The sequence below is a fragment of the Phalacrocorax carbo genome, chromosome 5 (assembly GCF_963921805.1).
Source record: "Phalacrocorax carbo chromosome 5, bPhaCar2.1, whole genome shotgun sequence".
NCBI classification, from domain to species: Eukaryota; Metazoa; Chordata; class Aves; order Suliformes; family Phalacrocoracidae; genus Phalacrocorax; species Phalacrocorax carbo.
The window spans coordinates 38,576,093-38,595,780 of NC_087517.1; the positions used below are offsets into that span (position 1 = coordinate 38,576,093).

General features: G+C 42.7%; 1 protein-coding gene across 27 annotated transcripts in view; it reads left to right on the top strand.

The window, feature by feature from the left end:
* MAP2 (microtubule associated protein 2) overlaps window positions 1-19,688 on the top strand; it is a 238,636-nt gene that overhangs the window by 209,449 nt on the left and 9,499 nt on the right. For 20 of the 27 annotated variants that reach the window (XM_064452055.1, XM_064452063.1, XM_064452061.1 and 17 more), the window contains 3 exons: window positions 220-281; window positions 5,623-5,776; window positions 8,010-8,353. In XM_064452055.1, coding sequence (XP_064308125.1) covers window positions 220-281; window positions 5,623-5,776; window positions 8,010-8,353 — 560 coding nt within the window. The remainder of the gene's footprint in view (window positions 1-219; window positions 282-5,622; window positions 5,777-8,009; window positions 8,354-19,688) is intronic. The other 7 variants (XM_064452060.1, XM_064452065.1, XM_064452083.1 and 4 more) reach the window with 1 other exon arrangement.

The window sequence follows — 19,688 nt, forward strand, 5'->3', positions numbered from 1 at the left end:
TTGTTTGAAATGTGTAGAATTCCATTTTACCTCAAGTATGGTAAATATAGGCCATTTTTAAGGCAGATACATTTCTGCACACAGTTCACTATGAGTAATTCACAAAGTACTTGCTTTGCACAGTGGTTCCTAGGCATTTAATTGTTCTAATAAGTGCACTAAGTGGAAATGCTTATTATTTTTGTTTTTAACTATCAAGTCTTTCTTTGGGTCTCTCAGCAGCAGGTGGTGAAACAAACCAGGCTCCTGGTGTATTTAAGCAAGCAAAGGAAAAACTCTCAGTGAGTAAAGTCATCTTATCCTTCATCTTTATAATCTCCTTTTGTCTGTATTTCATATCTTTTTGTGTTAAATCAGTAAGTAAATGTGTGTTCCATTTAAAATTGTTCCATTTAGAATTTATTTGCCATATCAATTATTCATTTAAAAGGGTAATTAAAACCATATTTCCTGAATAACCTCTGAATTACAGTCCCAGGTAGCAGATGATGACAGTTTGCAGATCCGTAGGGGACACGCAGACTCCAACTGCAGGAGCTGGATGTTGTTCAGTATTTTGAGCCAGGTCATCCTCTGGGATAAGCTGTGTACCTTGGCCCTTTCTGCAGCACCTGACTCATACTGCCACCTTGCTCCATTGCTATGCAGGCAAGAACCCTCCCCAGGACTCACTGGATGTCTTCTGATGCACCATTACTAGCCATGCATTCTGCAGGGGTCATGCCTGTGTAGAAATTATTGGCCAGTAGCATTTTATATGCAACTCAGTTCCTTCCGAATGGCCATTTCCTGGACCGCTGATTTCAGTCTGTTTTAACTTGACAGTTACGTGCCCTGCCTTCAGCTGCTCTGCAGCCTGTTCTGCTCCCTGGGTCTGGCTCTCCTCTGCAGAGTTTCCTTCAGCAAATACTGCAGTGCCTATCCACCCTGCTCCCCATGCTTGACCCTATGCTCTTCCTGTCCCACCACTCCAAAATCTTCAGGAAACCAACCTCCTTTGACTATCGCCTATGCAACTATTTTTCACATGACACTGACACATGCTAATTCACATATGCAGCACGGCAATACTTTGTCATCGTCAGCCATCATTAACAATGAAGAAGTTCCTTAGGATTCCTCTAAATTTCCTAATAAATTCCATGGCTGATTTGTTTCATCTGTCTAACCAGACTATCAATTCTTTGGGGAACAAAAAACTCTTGTCTCATGAAGTGCTGTGCATTATTTATGAATTGTAAGACATTCTTAATGATGATAGCAGCATATAACCTATTGGAGGCTTCGGAGGAGCTGTGAAATTTAGACCTGAGTTTGGCCATGGATTCTGGGATTTCATGTGTTTTTTCAGGTCTGACCCATTTCAGCTCATAACTGGGAAACTGCTAGAGCTTCTTTACTAGTACAGTAAGAAATATCTGGACTGGTTTCTGGTTTGAGTCAATGGTATAGTTCATTGCTGTCTTTTCTTGGGGAGTGATCAACACTTATGGAAAAGAAGTCAATACTAGCCCATTTTCAGAGTCATCTGTGTTCATGGAGCGCTCTAAGTACAAGCACTGCAAAATCATTCTCTGAAATTATCTGCTTCCTATACACCTTTCTTGTTCCTGTCCCTTACATTATGACAAAGATCAGAAGTCTGTCCTCTGCTTGCTTTCTCTCCATGTTGCCTCCCTCACTTCTATGATTGCCACACTCACACATCTCTTGGACATTTTCTCTTCTGTGCCTTGGCGTCTCCTCTGCTTTTATAAAGACCTCTCCCTTTTTGTTGTTGTCCTTCTTCCTGAATTTCAGCTTTTATGTCCTTCAAGTGCAGCCTTTTCCTCTCTACTGGTAATGTTTGATCATCCAGCCTGGTCAGTTTTGTTATCCATCTTCAAACTACAGTTTACATACCGCTTTGCAGAGCAAGTTCAGGAAAGGCTAAGCAGTTCCATCTGCTGGAAGGAGCTGTGTACCTGCAGTAGCAAGATGCTGAAAATATCAGTCATGTGTTAGGAACACCTCTGAAATAAAGTGAGATTTCTGCATCCCAACTTCAGCAATCCCCAAGTCTTAGTCAGGGTTACATAGATCTTTGTCCTGTGGACAGCTGGTACTTCCAGCAACATGAATTATAACAGCGGTCAAAGGTAATGTATTGCTAACAGAGAATAAGGACTGTTGTCTGGGTAAAGCACAGGCAGGGATTGAGGCATTTGGTTTCTTTGCTTGGTCTACCAGCCCTGAGCAAGTCATTGAAACCTGGTTGGGCCAGATTCTGCTGTTGTTACTGATGCTAAAAAGTGCCTTGCTCCCTAAATGATACTGGGGGGACCTAGACTGTGATAATCTCAGAGCAGTGCATCAGCTCAAGGTCATGCCTTTTCCCCAACTGTTCCATTGAAAGATCTGAGTCTCGTCCATCTTTAGCTTCCCTGTTAGATGCACATATTCACGGAGGACACTGTATGCAATATGAGTGAAAAGGACAAGGTCTCTACAGTGTGCCAGGAATCTTAATCTGTAAATTTTTCAGTCTCATTAGGGGAAACATTTTGCATGGCCTGCAACTTGAGAAAGGCAAAAACCACTGAATGAACATTTGGGCCTCAAACTGTGCATGCTTAGCTATATCTCAAGTTCAGAAAACCGTGTGAAAGGTGTTTGCAGAATATCTGCTTCTTGGAGCCACCCAACATAGATACTCTGCTTCCACAGAGTTTCAACATCAATAAACACCTTAGTGGATTTGTAAACATAGCCCAAAGTTTCACAAGAGAATGGGACCCATAAGTTGAAGTATGACAAATCAGTGAAAGTCTGGAGAAGACTTTGTTGTGAAAGAAACACATATTGTTCTGTTTCTGTTTAAAATAATTATTCGCTGATTTTAATCTGTGTATTCTCAGACAGTGAAATAAGTATTGAATGAAAGAGATGTACATATGTTGCAAAACTCATTCTAGGAACACATTTGTGCTAGTAAAGCACTTCCATCCTTCAAACTAATCCCTTGCCTTGCTCAGTAGAGATACTTGATATGGATGATGATATCCAATAGAAGACTTCTCAGCTGTGTTGTAGGACTGGAATTGTTTGTTATACAGTTCTGCAGCTGTTAATCATGTTGTTGATGTCATGGATGTCATTCAGCATGCCAGCCTCAGTTTTCTGTCGGCTGGGTATGTAGCCTAAGCCAGATGCTTGTCAGTAGAGAGTTGACAAGCCATTCTCTTACCATTTTTTAACAAAGACAATTTAAGGAGTAGCTCAGACACCTTTCTGAACATGGAGACAGTCTAGGTTACTGACATAGATCAAATGCCAAATTTTTCATGGCTGAAGTCCTGTACCAAATCCCATAATTACAGCTCCATTGGGATTGGTCCTATGTGTAACTTCATGCTTCTGTGAACACGGAGAGAATCAGGACTACATTGCTAAGATAACAGCCTTGCAATAGTATCAGTTACACCCGTGGGAGAAAAAGAAGGTGTTGCTTAAGCAAGTAGCCCTATTCTTTCAAAGAAACTCCTTTTTGCAAAGCAGTTAGGTGCTCCTAAGAGTCAACAAAGAATTTTCAATCTGTCTTATTGTTGTTTAATAGTTCTTTCAGTGGGCTATTATTATTCAGAATCAGACAATTATCTGGTCACAATGTCGTATCATGTCAGCCTTTCATCTATATATGGGTTTCCTCATCCCAGGACTCCAGGTTGCCACTCTATAGAGTGACACCAAATGCACAAAATACAGTGTTTGGGATACATTAAGGATTTTGTGGGTACACAGTGGCACAAGAAGCAATACTGTCATGTCATTCTGCCGTTGTGAGAATACTGGTGTAACTCTGCACTTCCTAGGATCAGTAGCTCTGTCCAGACCCAGATGGTTTCAGTCAAACAACACAGAACTAAAACTTTCATGCATGTCAGAACTGCACAGACACCATTACCAGACACAGGAAGAGTATTAATTCATAGCTTGGCCTTTTTTTTTTGGTCCATGTTGCATGTGTTTTCCTTTTGTTCAGCTTCATGTTGTGTTTTCTTTTGTTTGTTTTCTCATGACTAGACTGCCTCTTTGTCAAAGATTCCTGCCTCAAAGTCTAGAGCAAAGTCATTGCTTCCTCCAAGACCCAGCTCAGCTTGCTCACTAACTACTAAAAAGGCCACTTTTCTCGATACAGACAGTTATTATGTACGGCCCTCCTCAGCAGGCCCAAGAGACTGCTTGCCCTACTCAAAATCAGATGCTAAGGTAAGGTAGCAGAGTTGGTAGAGAGAGTTAGCTTGGAGATGTGTAGGTGAATTCCATGGATCACATTCTCTCCCCACTGAATCTGAGTAATTCTCTGGGAAGTTTATGTGCGATTACTTATATCCAGTGGCAGGAAAACTGATTATCAGGCTACAAGATCTGTGCTACAAAATGGATAAAAACAGAGGAAATTCTCCAACAGAAACATAAGTGAATTAAGTTATAACTAGAAGGACATATCTTCTATTGATGATATGGATACTGCTTCATTGACTGCTAAGAAGTTGCACCCATTTGCACGTGGGTAAGTGGCAAAGAACAGCAGTACTAATTTGCCTTCCAAGTTTAAAAAATGTAATTTTCAACCAGTTAATAGTCTCTGAAAACAAATTCAGTCCCTAGTGTAGAAGGGTACAGTTCTAATCACCAGCAACAAGGGCAGAAGCCAAATGCTCTAGGAATATAATTTGGTGTCTGCACGGGACCATGTTGAAGAAGTTGCAGTATAAATTTAAAGATATGTATGGCAGTCCATCCTACCTTCCCCAGGTTAGCATTTCACTTGTGTTTCAAGTCCACTTGATGCCAAGTTGATGACTATCCCCATTTAAAAACTGTTTTCACTATTAACTTCCATTTTCTGTGTAACACTGTGCGTGGTGTGTCTTTTACTGGTTAGGACCATCATCATATTTGCCTTTGGGAAGACTGTCTACTTTTGCAAGACTGTCTTTGGCTGCCCATCCCATAAGTTCAAAAATATTCTAACATACATGTTCATTGCTCTAACCCTGGTAAAAAGAAGGTATCTGCTGATTTCAAAAAGGAAAAAGATGATTATAGAAGGAAATAAGAGAAGACACCAGGATTAATAGTCCTGCACTCAAAAAAATAAGCTGTAACTAAAAAGATTTCTCTGTAAAAAAATTACAAGTTAGTGTTTGAAAATGCGAACATCACACATCACATTACCATATAGTGTAGGGTGTATTCTGGGCACCAGTACTGAAGTTACTTTGCAGGTAAATTTACATGAGAATTTCACAGAGAATTTTTTCACTGTCAACTTGCACTAAAAAAAGCTTGTTCTTTATTAAGAACCAAATGTGGAATCCATCCATATTGAGATCCAAGAGTATCTGTAGCTGTCTTAAGTAGCTCAGAAGATGACTACTGGGTGTTTTGATGCAGTAAAGAAGCACCAGGGAGCTAAGCAGAGCATGGGAGGTGGCTGGATCCCCACAGCTTCCTGTGTGAGTAGTAAACTGGGCCCATAGGATGAAGTTTCCCCTCTATATACAGGTTGAGAGAAATCACAGCCCAGAGGGTGAGCTTTGAAAACTAAACCTTCCTTTTCTGTTTTGCTACTATTAGGATGGAGTAAGCAAGAGTCCTGAAAAGCGTTCCTCTCTACCAAGACCTTCCTCTATCCTTCCTCCTCGAAGAGGTGTATCAGGAGACCGAGACAGAGAGGAGAACTCTCTCTCCCTCACAGCTTCCCTTTCGTCTTCAGTACGACGGACCACCCGTATGTTTTTTGCATATTAACCCTCTCCTACTGCTGCAAATGTCTCCCATTCTTGTTAGATTTGTCACACTGCCATAGCATCATGTGTCCCTGCCTTTTACACAGAGGGGTAGATCTGGGGTATGGTGTTGGAAATCACAGCCCCACAGACTGTTTTTGTTCAGTTACCAAGTGCTGAGCAGCAAGGGCTTGAAACCAGGGCCAGGATGCACCCTTTCCATAGTCTGCAATACCCAGAGCTAGGACTGCTGTTCAGACTAATTGTTAATATTAGAAAATGCCTTTGTGGGGAGCTCAGAGCTGGGTAAGATATTTAACACAGGGCATTTAAAACAGCAGCAAGAAAAGTGAGACAAACCTGAAGTAGGCAATATAAAATATTCTGATGGATCTTGGAAAAGTGAACCTAATATTATAGTCGTTAACTTGCTCTTCCACAGTAATGATCTCCCTGTGCTCTAATCCTCAGGTAAAAACTCTGAGAATTAAGATGTTAGCTAGTGGAGTGACTTAGTGCGGGAAGTTAGGATAGTAAACCAGCAAGGTTTGTGTTATCCAATCACAAGCCAAAAGAAATTACAGGACAAAGAGAATTTTACCAAATACCTCCAGAACTTTCAGATAGACTTGCATTCAGTCCAGGCCTCAGAACCTGGATGTAGCTCCCTGCTTTCCCACAGGAATGCCTCTGGTTTCTCTCTTTAGAAACCAGTCTCAGCCCCTTTTAAGACAGGTCAGGGACGTAGATGATTAAATTCTACAAAAAAAAAAATCCTTTCAAATTTTTCGGTGATGTTCCAAGGGTAAAAGAGAGACCCTTTGTAAGCAGAGTGAACCCCAGCTGGCACAGCAGCCTATTCTCCTGACTAGGAGTGAGAGGCCATTGAGCATTTGCCAATGTGGTGAAGAGCTGAGGAATGAAAAGCTGCAGAGAGCTGGGGAGAAAAAATCATTCCCTTTCTGTCTTGGTATAGTGAGAAGGTTCTGGTTTAGAGTTGGTTTGGAAAGAAAGAAACCATTCAGGGAAACTGGAGGTAAGAGTGAAGTATGTTCAATCTATCTAATGAGTCACGTAGAGCAAAGAGTTTCTCCTGGACCCCAGGGGCAGCAGTGCATTGCGTTTGGTCCACCACCATTAAATAAACAAAATGATTAACAAAATAGTTTAAATAAGATTTTAATTAGTCCCACTGGATGCTCTAGAGAGGCCATTGGATTTATAATTCTGGAATGTTTTAAAGGTGAAAACATGTATGCACCCCTTCAGCATTGGGGTATTCAGGCTTTGGGGGTTGGTTTAGTCTTTCTCTCCCTGAATATTCTCAGAAAAGCTTCGCTTTAAGCAGCATATGGAGATGTCTCAGCTTCTGTTCATTTGTGTTTGAGAGTTACCAACAGAGCTGGCTTCAGAAAGCACAAATGGCACTACTAAACTGATTCTTGTGCTCAGTGAATAGGACTGGCAATGCCATAAACACTGAATGGTGTTGCTACAAAATGTTACAGTATTTATTTATTTTTAATTTGCATGCAGATGTAACTAAAATTTTACTTTTAATTGAGGCTGCCTACTGCAATTGCTTTCTTTCACTGCACTGATGAAAAATGGCAGTTGAACATGAGGGACATCTACTCATCCAAACAACAGGGCTATGACTTGTTCATTGGCTGAATGCTCACCCAGGGTGTAGCTGCAGACACCGGATTACTGGCAGTAGTATGTGATCAGCAGCAGCCAGGCACTCGGAGCCTTTAGTTTCAAGATTACAGTCAGAATTTTCCCCACTCTCTAGTTTAACACCCAAACCCAATGAAATTGGTGACAACATTCTAACTGGCTAGTCAGGTTGTCAGATCAAGTCCCAAAGGTTAGATTCCAAGGATGCTTCTAGCCTTTTCCCCAAGATGGAAACCGATGTGATATTGTGCCTTGTTCAGCAAGCTTTGCAGGAAGCATAGGTGTTGTGGGAAGCGTACCTGTGTTACAGAGCAGAGAGCTCAGTCACCATGTGGGCAATTTACGAGCTCGGCCACACATGACAAGGTAACTCCTGGCAGGGTGATTAGCAACATAAGACACAGAAACAGACATGGAGCTCTTCCAACACTAGTACAGCCATCTTAGAGCTGTGTCTCGCTTAGCATAGAGGGATGCAATCTTGGGAGGTAGAGAGGGAAGAAGAGCTGTATTTCTGAGGGTCTAACGCTGGGATTTTTTTTTTCTTGCATGTAGGATCAGAGCCAATTCGTAGCAGAACAGGAAAAAGTGGAACTTCTACCCCCACTACTCCTGGCTCCACTGCCATCACTCCAGGGACACCACCAAGCTATGCCTCCCGTACCCCAGGCACTCCAGGGACACCGAGCTACTCCAGAACCCCACACACTCCTGGGACCCCCAAATCTGCCATACTGGTACCTACTGAGAAAAAAGTTGCCATAATTCGCACTCCTCCTAAATCTCCAGCCACTCCGAAGCAGCTACGAGTTATTAATCAGCCTCTACCTGACCTCAAGAACGTCAGGTCCAAAATTGGATCAACAGATAACATCAAATACCAGCCCAAAGGGGGGCAGGTAAGGACTCCACTCTATGTTCATCCATATGAGACTTAGTCTTATGTGTGCACCTTTGGGAAAGGTATGGCATGGGAGCCATTTTGGGTTGCCTTGCAAATTCTGTCTCTGTTGTCCATATACATTGGTTGTTTAAGTGATGCTAAATGGCAGGGGCCAGGACAACCTTCAGAAAAGTATTTTGTCACCTGAAAACTAACAGTGCCTCACTGAGATCAGTTGAAAGATTTGAAACAAGAGTTTGCACTCCATGCCATAGATATGTTTCAGCCTGAGTCTCAGCTGTTGCTGCTTACTTTGTTTTCATCAATACCAGCAAACGAAAGAGGTTTGTTTTAATTCAAGCAAGTTTAAATACAAGCTAGATAGATGTAACAGGATTGCACAGCACCATGACCTTTTCCTGTGTCATTTTATGTGACATGCGCATTGTGTTGGGTGATGTTAATGAGGGTTACAGCCTCCAACCTGGTAAATCTGCCCCAAGTTAAAGATGATGGGAGGGGACAGATATTAGACGTAACTGTTTTTCTTGCTGCAGGGTTTGAATAAGCAGGAACAGTGTTTAAACTGTATAAACTGGAGAATGTATATAAAATAAGAAAAAGTGAATGTGTAAGAAGGCAGATCAGGATTTTCTGTTCTCACTTTCTGAAAGACCAAGAATTCAGGGACATGTTGATGCAATTAAAAGCTGAAACAAAGAGATAGTTTCATACCTTGCAGAGTTGTGCAATGAAGCAGATTGTCATGAGGATTGCTTTCGGCTAAAGACGTGTTTAGGGTAGCAAAATCCCCCGTTACAGACAGTAACCAAACTTTGGAAAGGACGGTAAACATACAGGTTTTTAAGCTAAGCAGAAGCTTTTGGAGACTGAGGAAATATCAGATAGGAAGTACCATAAATCTTCCTGAGGTACGGTGTTTATACCTTCCTCTGAAGAGTCTCTGCTTAATGCTCTACCAAGCAGAGCTATGGCCAGAGCTGGAATAGTCTTCTCTCATTTTTAAGCACTGCAGAAATGGTAACACAGATGACATTAAAAGACAAAATTATGTCCAAGCAATTTGTTTGTCCTTCTGTTTGGAAGAACTATTGTTCTAGCTTATAGGAGGAAGCAGTCCATTTTATTAATGCTTAAAGAGTTATAAGACCATTTATTACCTGAAAGAAATCCTATTTTAATTAGAAACAAAGAGGCTGAAAGAGGAAAAATTATATAGCTTACCAACATTTATGCTAAAAATATGGACAACTCAGTCTTGTGGGTGTAAACAATTATGTTGAGTTATTTTTTGTAAAAAGTACCTGTGCATTTCATATTGATTCTGGACACAACCTCACAACAAAAACACCCAGTGCTCCTATCTCCTTTTTTCTTCCCTGAGATTGCTGAGTTACAGCAGTGGCAGTGTGAGTGCTTTATGGAAGGTTCGCTTCTCAACTACCTCCAGGGTCACGACATCAGGGTGAATAACATGCTCCCCCATTCAGCTGTCCTGAGAATAAGACATTCCAGTAAGCTGGGTTGCAGAGTGTTTCCGGATTGGGTACTTTTATATATACACGAGTTTTGGAATACAGAGTAGAACAAAACAGTCATGTTTGCTTAAGGCAGTCTCAGAAAAAAATAATAAATTGGATCAAAACTTAACATTACAACCCTATGCAACTGCAGGTCTTCCAGAGAAGAAAAAAAATAGGCTCATATATTAAACAGTAAGGTATCTCTTAGAACTTGATCCTGTTTTCATGATAAGTTAACACATTCAGTGCTTTCCAGGGTTTGGACAGTAGCCGGATTTGGACTTAGATAAAGTCAAGAAGATAATGCCTCTGCAAAGGTTCTTCTGCCTTTATTTTGACAAGTATCTGTGTAATTATTTTGTATGGGAGTTCAACTTCCATTTGACATATTGTGTAGCAGATGGTCAGGGTGCACAGGGGCTCTGGGAGGCTTGGAACGCAAGTTCAGACTGTGCATCTGGGTTAGCATTCCTCATAACAAGCCCAGCTGCTGGACACGGGGCTCGAAACCAGCACCATGTTAGCCTGTCCTCCTCCTCCCTATTACTTGTTGTGGACTGTAACAACCATACAAGCCCGGGGGCCACAGCAAATTGTATTTCTCCGTAAACACCATGCCTAGACAGCTACATTTCCTTAGCAGTTCTACAGAGTTGCATGGAGTCTTTGCTGGGTAGTGAAGAATGGCAGAGCAGTTGGCATTTCACTCTTTCAGGGATCATGGGAAATCTGCTGTGTGAGCATAATTTCACTTGAAGATAAAGCATTTTTTAATTCCGAGTGGTATGTGGCCACTGAGCTGTGGCTTGGGCAAAGAGAGACTTGCTGAGTTTTTTCTTTATGTCTCCTTTATGCCATAGTTGCTAAGTCTAGACAAGAGGTTCTAGGATTAATTCTTTTCTAATTTTGGCAGTTGAATTTTATAGGGTCTATGAGAGGAACACATGAAAGCTAATTTCATTTCCTTGTGTCTGCTCACTTCTTTAATACCTGGTGGCAGATATTGCACTAGCTGAAATAAGCTATTATCTATCTGCTATCTGCTTTTAGTGATCATACATGAAACAGAAAGCTGCTCAAGTTTTATAATGCAGATTGGAAGTGCTGATTGCAATAACCGCAGGAAAAACAGGCAGACAAAAAGACAGCATATATCTGGGCAAATTAAGTACATAAACAGGACATGCAAATCACTAAAGGGATACAGATACATAGCCCCAAAGTGTCATTTGGAGAGAAGCTATCCTTTTACCAGAGGCATATCTGAACCTAGCACAAGGTCTTTTCTTAGCTTAGAGCTGTCCTATAGAAAGCAGCTGCACTCTGAGGTGGAGAAATGAAGAAGCAGGGGATGTCTGAATGCTAAATAAATAAAGAAATACAGTGCTTCAGCCTTGAATTTCATCAAAGACACACCAGACAGCAGGCTGATTTTACTTCAGCTCTGATTTGCCAGCCACAGAAACAAAGAAAAGAAAGAAATCGCTCCACCTGACAGAGAGAAAAAAAAAAACAAACATGCTTCTAGGGGAAGAAGCAAGCTAACTTTGCACTGCGTTAAGCTCCTACAAGGAATAGATAGCTTGAGATATGTTTAATTGGTCTTCTGCAGGCAAGAGAAATGAGGTCTTCTCTACTCTGTGATGCAGACGGTAGGGGGTTGTCTGGTTTTCTCTTTATAGTAGAGTATGGTGAAATGTATCATTCTTGGCAAAGCTCAGAGGCGACTTGCTCATGGGTATGTCTGCTGGGCTTCAGATGGATTTTCGCACTGCATCAGCTGTGGAGGAAATGCTGTGCTTTCAAAAGTAACCCATCTGCAACTGTTATTTCTCAGACAGCCCAAGGGAAGCATCGGGGAACTGGGGGAAGGGGTTGGAAATCTGTTTCAGATGCCAAGAACAGGGTTTTTCTTTTCTGTTTGGGGTTTTTTGGCTTCTTGAAATTCTGTCTATGGATGTGGTTTGTACCATATTGGAGTATAAGAGTGCACCAATTGAATATTTTCATTACTGCCCAGGCAGAGTATTTGTAAAGCATCATAGGCCAGCAACCCAGGATAAAGCCAACCTTTTAATTTAATCTTAAAGGGTATACATCAAAACTCAGCCATTGGCAAGAACCTCAGTGGATGCGAATCAGCATAGCTTCATCAAAGTGAACGGAGCTGTACAGGCTCGAATGGCATGTATAAGTTTTAAAATATCACTAACTGTAGTAACAGTCAGGCACCTTGTAAGAAGTAAGATGACACATAGGAAAATGGAATGCCTAAGCCTTGTTGAAGAATGAAGTGTTCCTTGAAGGTTTTTAGGAAGATTAAGAGAGAACTTCACCATCTTCCCTAAACTGTAGAAAGTAAAGCGCATTTAGTCATGGCTCAGAAAATCTAAATAAACTGATGATACAGCTATGCAGTAGAACCTGTCCAGAAACCACAAAATGGTGGCATCTTATAGGCATCTGCATTAAATGATAAAAGAGAATGGCACAGGGAAGGATAAGACATCTCAGGGCTGGGTAGAGGAGGAGGGTTGAATGGATATCTGTTGTCTTCTTTGCATGATTTTTTGTTAGCTTCAAAATCAGTTTGGATGGCAGGAGATACTCCCCCACAGCACACCCCCACACCCCACCCATCATCACAATTTATGACCCAGTCTGCAGAAAACAGTAGGCTCCTGAAGTGTTTCCTGCCTCAGCTACAGCCTGCCAGGATGCTAAGTCAGTGCAGAGACAGGCAGGCCTGGTGGCCCACCAAGAGCTGAGCACCTCCTGGGAGAACTGCAGGTCAAAAGGGTATTAAGCAAGTTCCCCTTGAGCTGGCATCTTGTAACTCCTCTTCCTCCTGTTTCACATGTCTTTGCACCATGTTAGAGACACTGCTGAAGGCCCAAAAATTAACCTGAAGATCTAGATTATATGCTATTGTTGCACTGGTTAATGAAGAGTGTCCTAAAAGGTAGTGCAGAATATAGGCTTAACAAAAAGTGCAATCTGAGTTGTTAATGGGTCCATTCTGTCTCCCGTCTCCTTCTGGCACAACATGCACTTTTTCTCCAATCCATTGTGATCTGCAACATAAGTGAGCCAACACTTTGAGAATGTCCCTGCTCAGGACAGTGGTGAACATTAATGAGCTATAAGGTTCAAGCTTTGGTGCTTTCCCAAACCAGACCCATAGGAGGCAGCTGTTTAGGGTGGATTGACATTGTAACATGGCTGTTGTTAAAGTACTTAGCTAACCAGAGACTGGAAGGCAATTGTTTCCACACTGTTAGCCACATTCATTGGAACAAGTTGTGCATTTACCAAGTCAACAGTTCATAACCGTAAGATAAATTCACCTCTGTCGGTCTGCTCTTGTTTCCTTTATACATTCGTGGTTTTGTGTATTTACAAGTCATTTGAAGGGATTTGTTCTGGACTGAAAATTAGAAACTAATTCATCCCTTGTTAATTGCAGACCTACAAATGCAGAGAAAAATTAGGAGTTCCAGGCACAACTTCAAAACTCTGTCACAGCTCAAAACCATAATTTCTAAATTTTTGGAATTTAGAATTTTGGCTGATCATTGCAGATTGTACAGAAATAACATCTTGCAACTGCTGTATTCAGACTGCATTCATTTAAAGGAAGGCTTGCCTGAGTACAGTCTGTACAGTTAAGCCTTGAATTATTCTGGATAAAAAGCGAGATCACAGAATTGCAGACTGGTAGGGGTTGGAAAGGAACCTCTGGAGATCATCTTGTCCAACCCCCCTGCTTGAGCAGGCACACCTAGAGCAGGGGGCACAGGAACGCATCCAGGCGGGATTTAAATGTCTTCAGGGCAGGAGACCCCACAACCTCCCTGGGCAGCCTGTGCCGCTGCTCTGGCACCCTCACCTTTTTTCTCATGTTTAGGTGGAACTTCCCATGTTCCAACTTCTGCCCATTGCCCCATGTCCTGTCATTGAGCACTACTGAAAAGAGTCTGGCCCCATCCTCTTGAAACCCACCCTTCAGATATTTACAGGTATTTATGAAATCCCCCCTCAGTCTTCTTTTCTCCAGGCTGAAAAAATGTAAGTTTCTCAGCCTTTCCTCACAAGGGAGATGCTCCAGTCGCCTGATCATCTTGGTAGCTCTCTGCTGGACTTGCTCAAGGAGTTCAACATCCTTCTTAAACTGGGGGGCCCAAAACTGGACACAGTACTCCAGATGAGGTCTCACCAGGGCACAGTAGAGGGGGAGGATAACCTCCCTCGATATGCTGGCCACACTCCTTTTAATGCAGCCCAGGATACCGTTGGCCTTCTTGGGCACAAGGGCACAGTGCTGGCTCAGGGTCACCTTGCTGTCCACCAGCACTCCCAGGTCCTTCTCAACAGAGCCACTTGCCAGCAGGTCAGCCCCCAACCTGTACTGGTGCATGGGGTTGTTCCTCCCCAGGTGCAGGACCCTGCACTTGCTCTTGCTGAATTTCATGAGGTTCCCCCCGGCCCAGCTCTCCAGCCTGTCCAGGTCTTGTTGGATGGCAGCACAGCCTTCTGGTGTATCAGCCACTCCTCCCAGCTTGGTATTGTCAGCGAACTTGCTGAGGTTACACTCTGTCCCACCATCCAGGTCATTGATGAATATGTTGAACAGGACTGGACCCAACACAGACCCCTGGGGAACACTGCTAATTATGGGCCTCCAACCAGACTCTGCCCCGTTGATCACGACCCTCTGAGCTCTGTTGTTGAGCCAGTTCTCTGTCCACCTCACTGTCCTCTCATCTAACCCACACTTCCTTAGCTTGCCTATGAGGATGTTATAGGAGACCGTGTTGAACACCTTACTGAAGTAGAGATAAACAACATCCACGGCTCCCCCTTCATGAACCCAGCCAGTCACACCGTTGTAGAAGGCTCTCAGGTTGGTCAAGCATGATCTCCTCTTGGTGAATCCATGTTGACTACTTCTGATAACCTTCTTTTCCTCTACATGCCTGGAGATGACCTCCAGGATGAACTGTTCCATTACCTTTCCGGTGATGGAGGTGAGGCTGACTGGCCTATAGCTCCCCAGGTCCTCCTTCTTGCCCTTTTTGAAGATTGGAGTGACATTTGCTTTTCTCCAGTCCTTTGGCACCTCTCCTGTCCTCCATGACCTTTCAAAGATGATGGAGAGTGGCTTAGCGGGAGCATCTGCCAGCTCCTTCAGCACTCGTGAGTGCATCACTTCAGGGCCCATGGATTTGTGGGGATCCAGTTTGCCTAGGTGATCTCTGACCCAATCCTCCTCAACCAAGGGAAAGTCCTCCTTCCTCTACATTTTCAACTCTTAGCTCGCTAATGTTGGAGGAGACAAACCCCATCCGTGATGTACCATATGTTGTTGATCTCGTGTTAATAGCAAGGGGAGAACCTGTATTTTTTTTCTAGAGTAGATAGATTATGTCACCGGGACATAAATTCCTGTGAAAGGCTGAGTCATCCCAGTAGCAAGTTCAGCAGAGGAGGCATTTTCAGCTGAGTTCTAACTAGTCTAGATTTTGGCAATAAAATGGAGAAGGTTGTTCTTTTGGGAAAAATATTCAGGCAATACATAATCTAGATCAGAGACGTTTAGTCATATAATAGTGTTCTGTCTTGCACAGGAAGGTGAGAAAAAGGGTTTATTTTGCTAGATAGGAAAGGGCAGGAAAGGAAAGGGTAAAAACCGTAGTTTTTCACTTGGAAATTTGGATTTGAACAACAAAATCAATGCTAAGAGGCATACATGCTGAGCTTTGGGAAAGCCAGCTTGCGTGAAGAGGTGAACACAAGATATTTTTTTGAACTTGAACTGAACAACCTAATTTTCTCCATTATGCTGGAATAAAAAAATCCAGAACAGTTATTCAAAACTCATCCCTTCTTAATCATAACCAAACTGATTTGAAAACAGTGATACCTGATGCTCAACACTTGATATTTGAAGCTATTAGTACTCTTTCCATGAGTAGGGACTGTTGCCTCTAAAATGTAAGTATCAGACTGTAGTTCAGCAAAATCTGGTTGTTTTTTTAAGTGAGTATTGAAACAAGGATCCTGTATTTTAGCTGAATTAATTGAGCTCCTAGGATCTTTTTTGTGCGTGAATCTTGTTCATTTTCTTTTACTATTCTTTTGATCAGCTCCCCAGATTTAGTGAGGAGTATGATTGCAGAACACGTTTCAGTTCATCTGACATGGATCTTGCACTTCCTTGAGCTGTCTGATAAATTCAGCTGTTGTCTCTTGACTGTAAACTCTTTGGCATGGAAAGAGGTCATGTCACTTTGTATTTCCCAGCACAATTATGCAAAACCTCTCAGTGTTTCTCTGTAGGCCTTTCTCCTTTATATAGTACACTGCCTAGTTCAGTGTAGCCACCTTATTAATTAGATAAATACAGTGATTTGCAAGTAGGTAGAAAGAAGCTTGTAAATCAGCCATCATTGTCCTGTATGCGAATATTAAAGACATGGCTGATTGCAAGACATCTCTTCTATTTTACTGATACATCCTATCGAAATAACCTATTTTCAGTGGTTTATAATTGTTTCACAGTTTAACTGTTCAGGCTGAAATATTACAGGCTCAGTGTCTGCTTCTGGGTACATTTTTAAAATTCAGAAATGAACCTACCTTGTTCACCCTCTGCTAAGAGCAAGATGAGGATGGTACATTATTTTGAATGTCACTAGCTTGTAGGCTGGCAGCTTCACTACTGTATGTATCCAGTAACTTCAGGAGCGCAAAGGCTGAGCATTATCACAAGCTGTGTTTGTAGACCTGGAAAGTCTGAGGCACAGTCTTTCTCTTCAACAGCTTTGCTAGGCCAAATAAATAACCTTCCCCCTCCCTTTCCTCTACCTGCAGCCTCTGCCAGGAGCCTGAAAACTAGTATCATCTGTCCTTGGCAGCATATAGACTTGGAAGCACTTAGAACTGCCTCTTGATTCTAATCAGGTTTTAACCTTAACATTGCTTCCTATGCAAGACGAATTCTTGTCTCACTCAATCCCTGTGCTAACCAGGAGACCAAACACTGAAATAATGTCTAGTTCCTGGGATGTAGCTGTGTCAAATCAATGTGATGCTGTGGAAAGTACGAAGAACCTGCCCTTTTTGATAAGTTGTTAGGAGTCTGGGAGCTTTTCCCAATATCACAGCCCCACAACGTGTTCAAAAGGCAAGCGGAGCCAAGCTAAAGTATTTTTAAATGCTTTAGGCGCAGTGTTTGTGGTAGAGCTTCTCAGAAGCCATAATTGCAAAGCAGAGACAACATAAATCATCAGCTTCTTGGAAAATCTATTCAGAGTCTAATTTTATCAGCATCACAATTTTTGTTCTTTGAATATCTTTGTTTTGGTGTGTACCAGGGTTGTAAGCCACAGGAGGGAAGCTGTTTATGGATTCTCTGGCCAGATGCTGATAAGTTAGGGGCTTCCCCTCTTATCGTGAAAAGCAGCTGAACGGAATGATTGTGGGCATCAGTGGAACACAATTCTTTCTCTTTCCTAAGCACTTTTCAGTCATTGATGTTGTCTTTAGCAGTGAGGCACAAAAGAACTAAATTCTCTCTTCCATTTCTTTGCCTTCCTCTCAGTGTTTCTAAAATTTTTTTCTCATCTTGAACACAGTGGTGCAGTACTGACTGAGGAGAGTCTGCTCCAGGTCCCTGGGACTGGAGACGGTTGTACATGGAGTCTTTGAAATCCAAATTCACTTTCTGTGAACAGCCATAGGGAGGCATATATCTAATTGGGAGATTCACATGTATTGCAAGCCTCTTGCATCTCCTCATGTTAGCCAGTGTAACCTAAAACATCCCCTCTGATCTAGTGTAGATGTTGCCCTTGGACCGCAGCCCCTTCATGTTTAGATTGCCAGTCAGGCCACTGTATGTTATGTGTAGGAAGGGAGTTAAGAGTTTACCCTGCTGAGTGCAGATCAATACATGCCTCATCTAAATGAACTCTGACAAAAATACCTTCAACACTTGGTTTCCTCGCAGTCTACCCATAAATGCCCTGCATCTCTTGATGCTTTGACAGACAGCATGCAAACAGCACAGAAAGTATTGGAGCACAGTGTCTGATTCCTGCTGGCGACTACCTAGAAGTAGTGTGAGTCAGTGAGGCTGTACTGTGTGGATGTCGGCACACAGTCTGCCCTGGACTTCACTTCTGGACTACTGCTGAGGAGTTATCAGAGGACCGAGTCGGGGTAAGGTCTGTGAGACTTCCAGGGCTTCAGGCAGAAGCCATTTTTATCCTTGGGCAATGTGGTTTTGTGGAATAAACTCAGCATTGTCTGTAAAGCTTAATTTCTCCACTGTGGCTTAACTTCACATGGATATGACAAATGCTGAGGAACCTCAGCTTGGTCCTGATCAAAGTACTAACTTCCAGGCCCTGTCCAGCATACCTGGGCAAACCAGCATCTGATCAGAAGAGAATATACACACTTCGGACTGGCAGGTCTGCGCAAGGGTTACGAGGGAGCCTGTCAGGGCATTATCTTGTTGGAGTGTTTAGTGCGTGTGAATAGAAAGCAGTCCTGTTTCTGCCACAGACTAAAATGTTCCCTTTCCTGAATGAAAGTGTGAGCAGGCTTGATCTTTCATTTAGTGTGCAGCACAAGTGAAGTGCATATATGTACATCCCTACCACACCTCCACCTCCACACAAGATGTACATACACATTCAAGAACACAGAGACCTTCCTGGTGAGTCATGGTGTTCATGCCGTCTCTATCACAGGCAGCTGCATCATCTAATCCCTTTCATCAAGTGCCATCATAAAAGTTTACCATTTTCTTGTCGTAGCTGTGTTCCCTTGTGAGACAGTTCCAGACCCTCCCTGCTCTGATAGTTACAAATTTCCCTCCAGATTCCAGCTTCAAATAATTCACAGTCAGTTCACCTTCTTTGTTTGCAAGCCAAAATTTCTCTTTAGCCTAAATAGTTCCTGTCCCTCTCTGGTACTCTCCTTCTGATGTTTACAGTCCAATTTCTCAAAGGAAACAAAGCCCATGCAGTCATGCTGTCTGGCTGGCAGTCTCAGCCTTCCTCAACTCATTTGTAACTTGTTGGCCCATTTCAACCAGTGCTGGCAAGGGAGCAGTGGTTAGAAGCACAGGCGGTCCCTTCAAGTTGGGTGACAGTTGCTGACTGGATAGGAAACAGAGACGTGGCAAAACACTGTCATTGGGAGAAGTGCAGTGATAACTCAGCCCCTTCTTTGCAATCAGAGACAGCAAAACAGCTGGCCACTTGTGTATTGGCCTCTATTTGCCCAGTCTAGCAGACCTGGGAGAAAGCTTGGGAGGTATTGCTGGCAAGAGGGGATAGGGCTTGCTGAAGAATATAGGATGGAGGGATTAAGCAGTTTAGCAGTTTAAAGCCTTAATCTATAGGAAACAAGGCTCCATTAGTTTATGGAACACTTAGTTACAGAGAGCAGCCATGATTTAAGTATGTGCAGGAATATTGATATATTCCAGGAAAAGGAGAAACAGGTCATCAGGGAAAACCTGGATCAGTGCAGTTCCTCACTGTGGCAGATGACCAGCAGAACACATCCACATCCCTCAGCTCACTTCAGCCCTCGGCATAGGACATAAATGATACATAGGTCTCCTGTTGGCCTCTCTACACAGGGGCACGTTTCACCCAGTGAGACAGAGAGAATAATTTAGATGATTTGTCCTTTACTTATCTGCTAGCCAGGTCCGTGGGCCATGAGACTCATAAACTGTCAGACTTTGGGTGCAAATCAACCTTTAGGCACTTGGTCAAAGGCACCCTT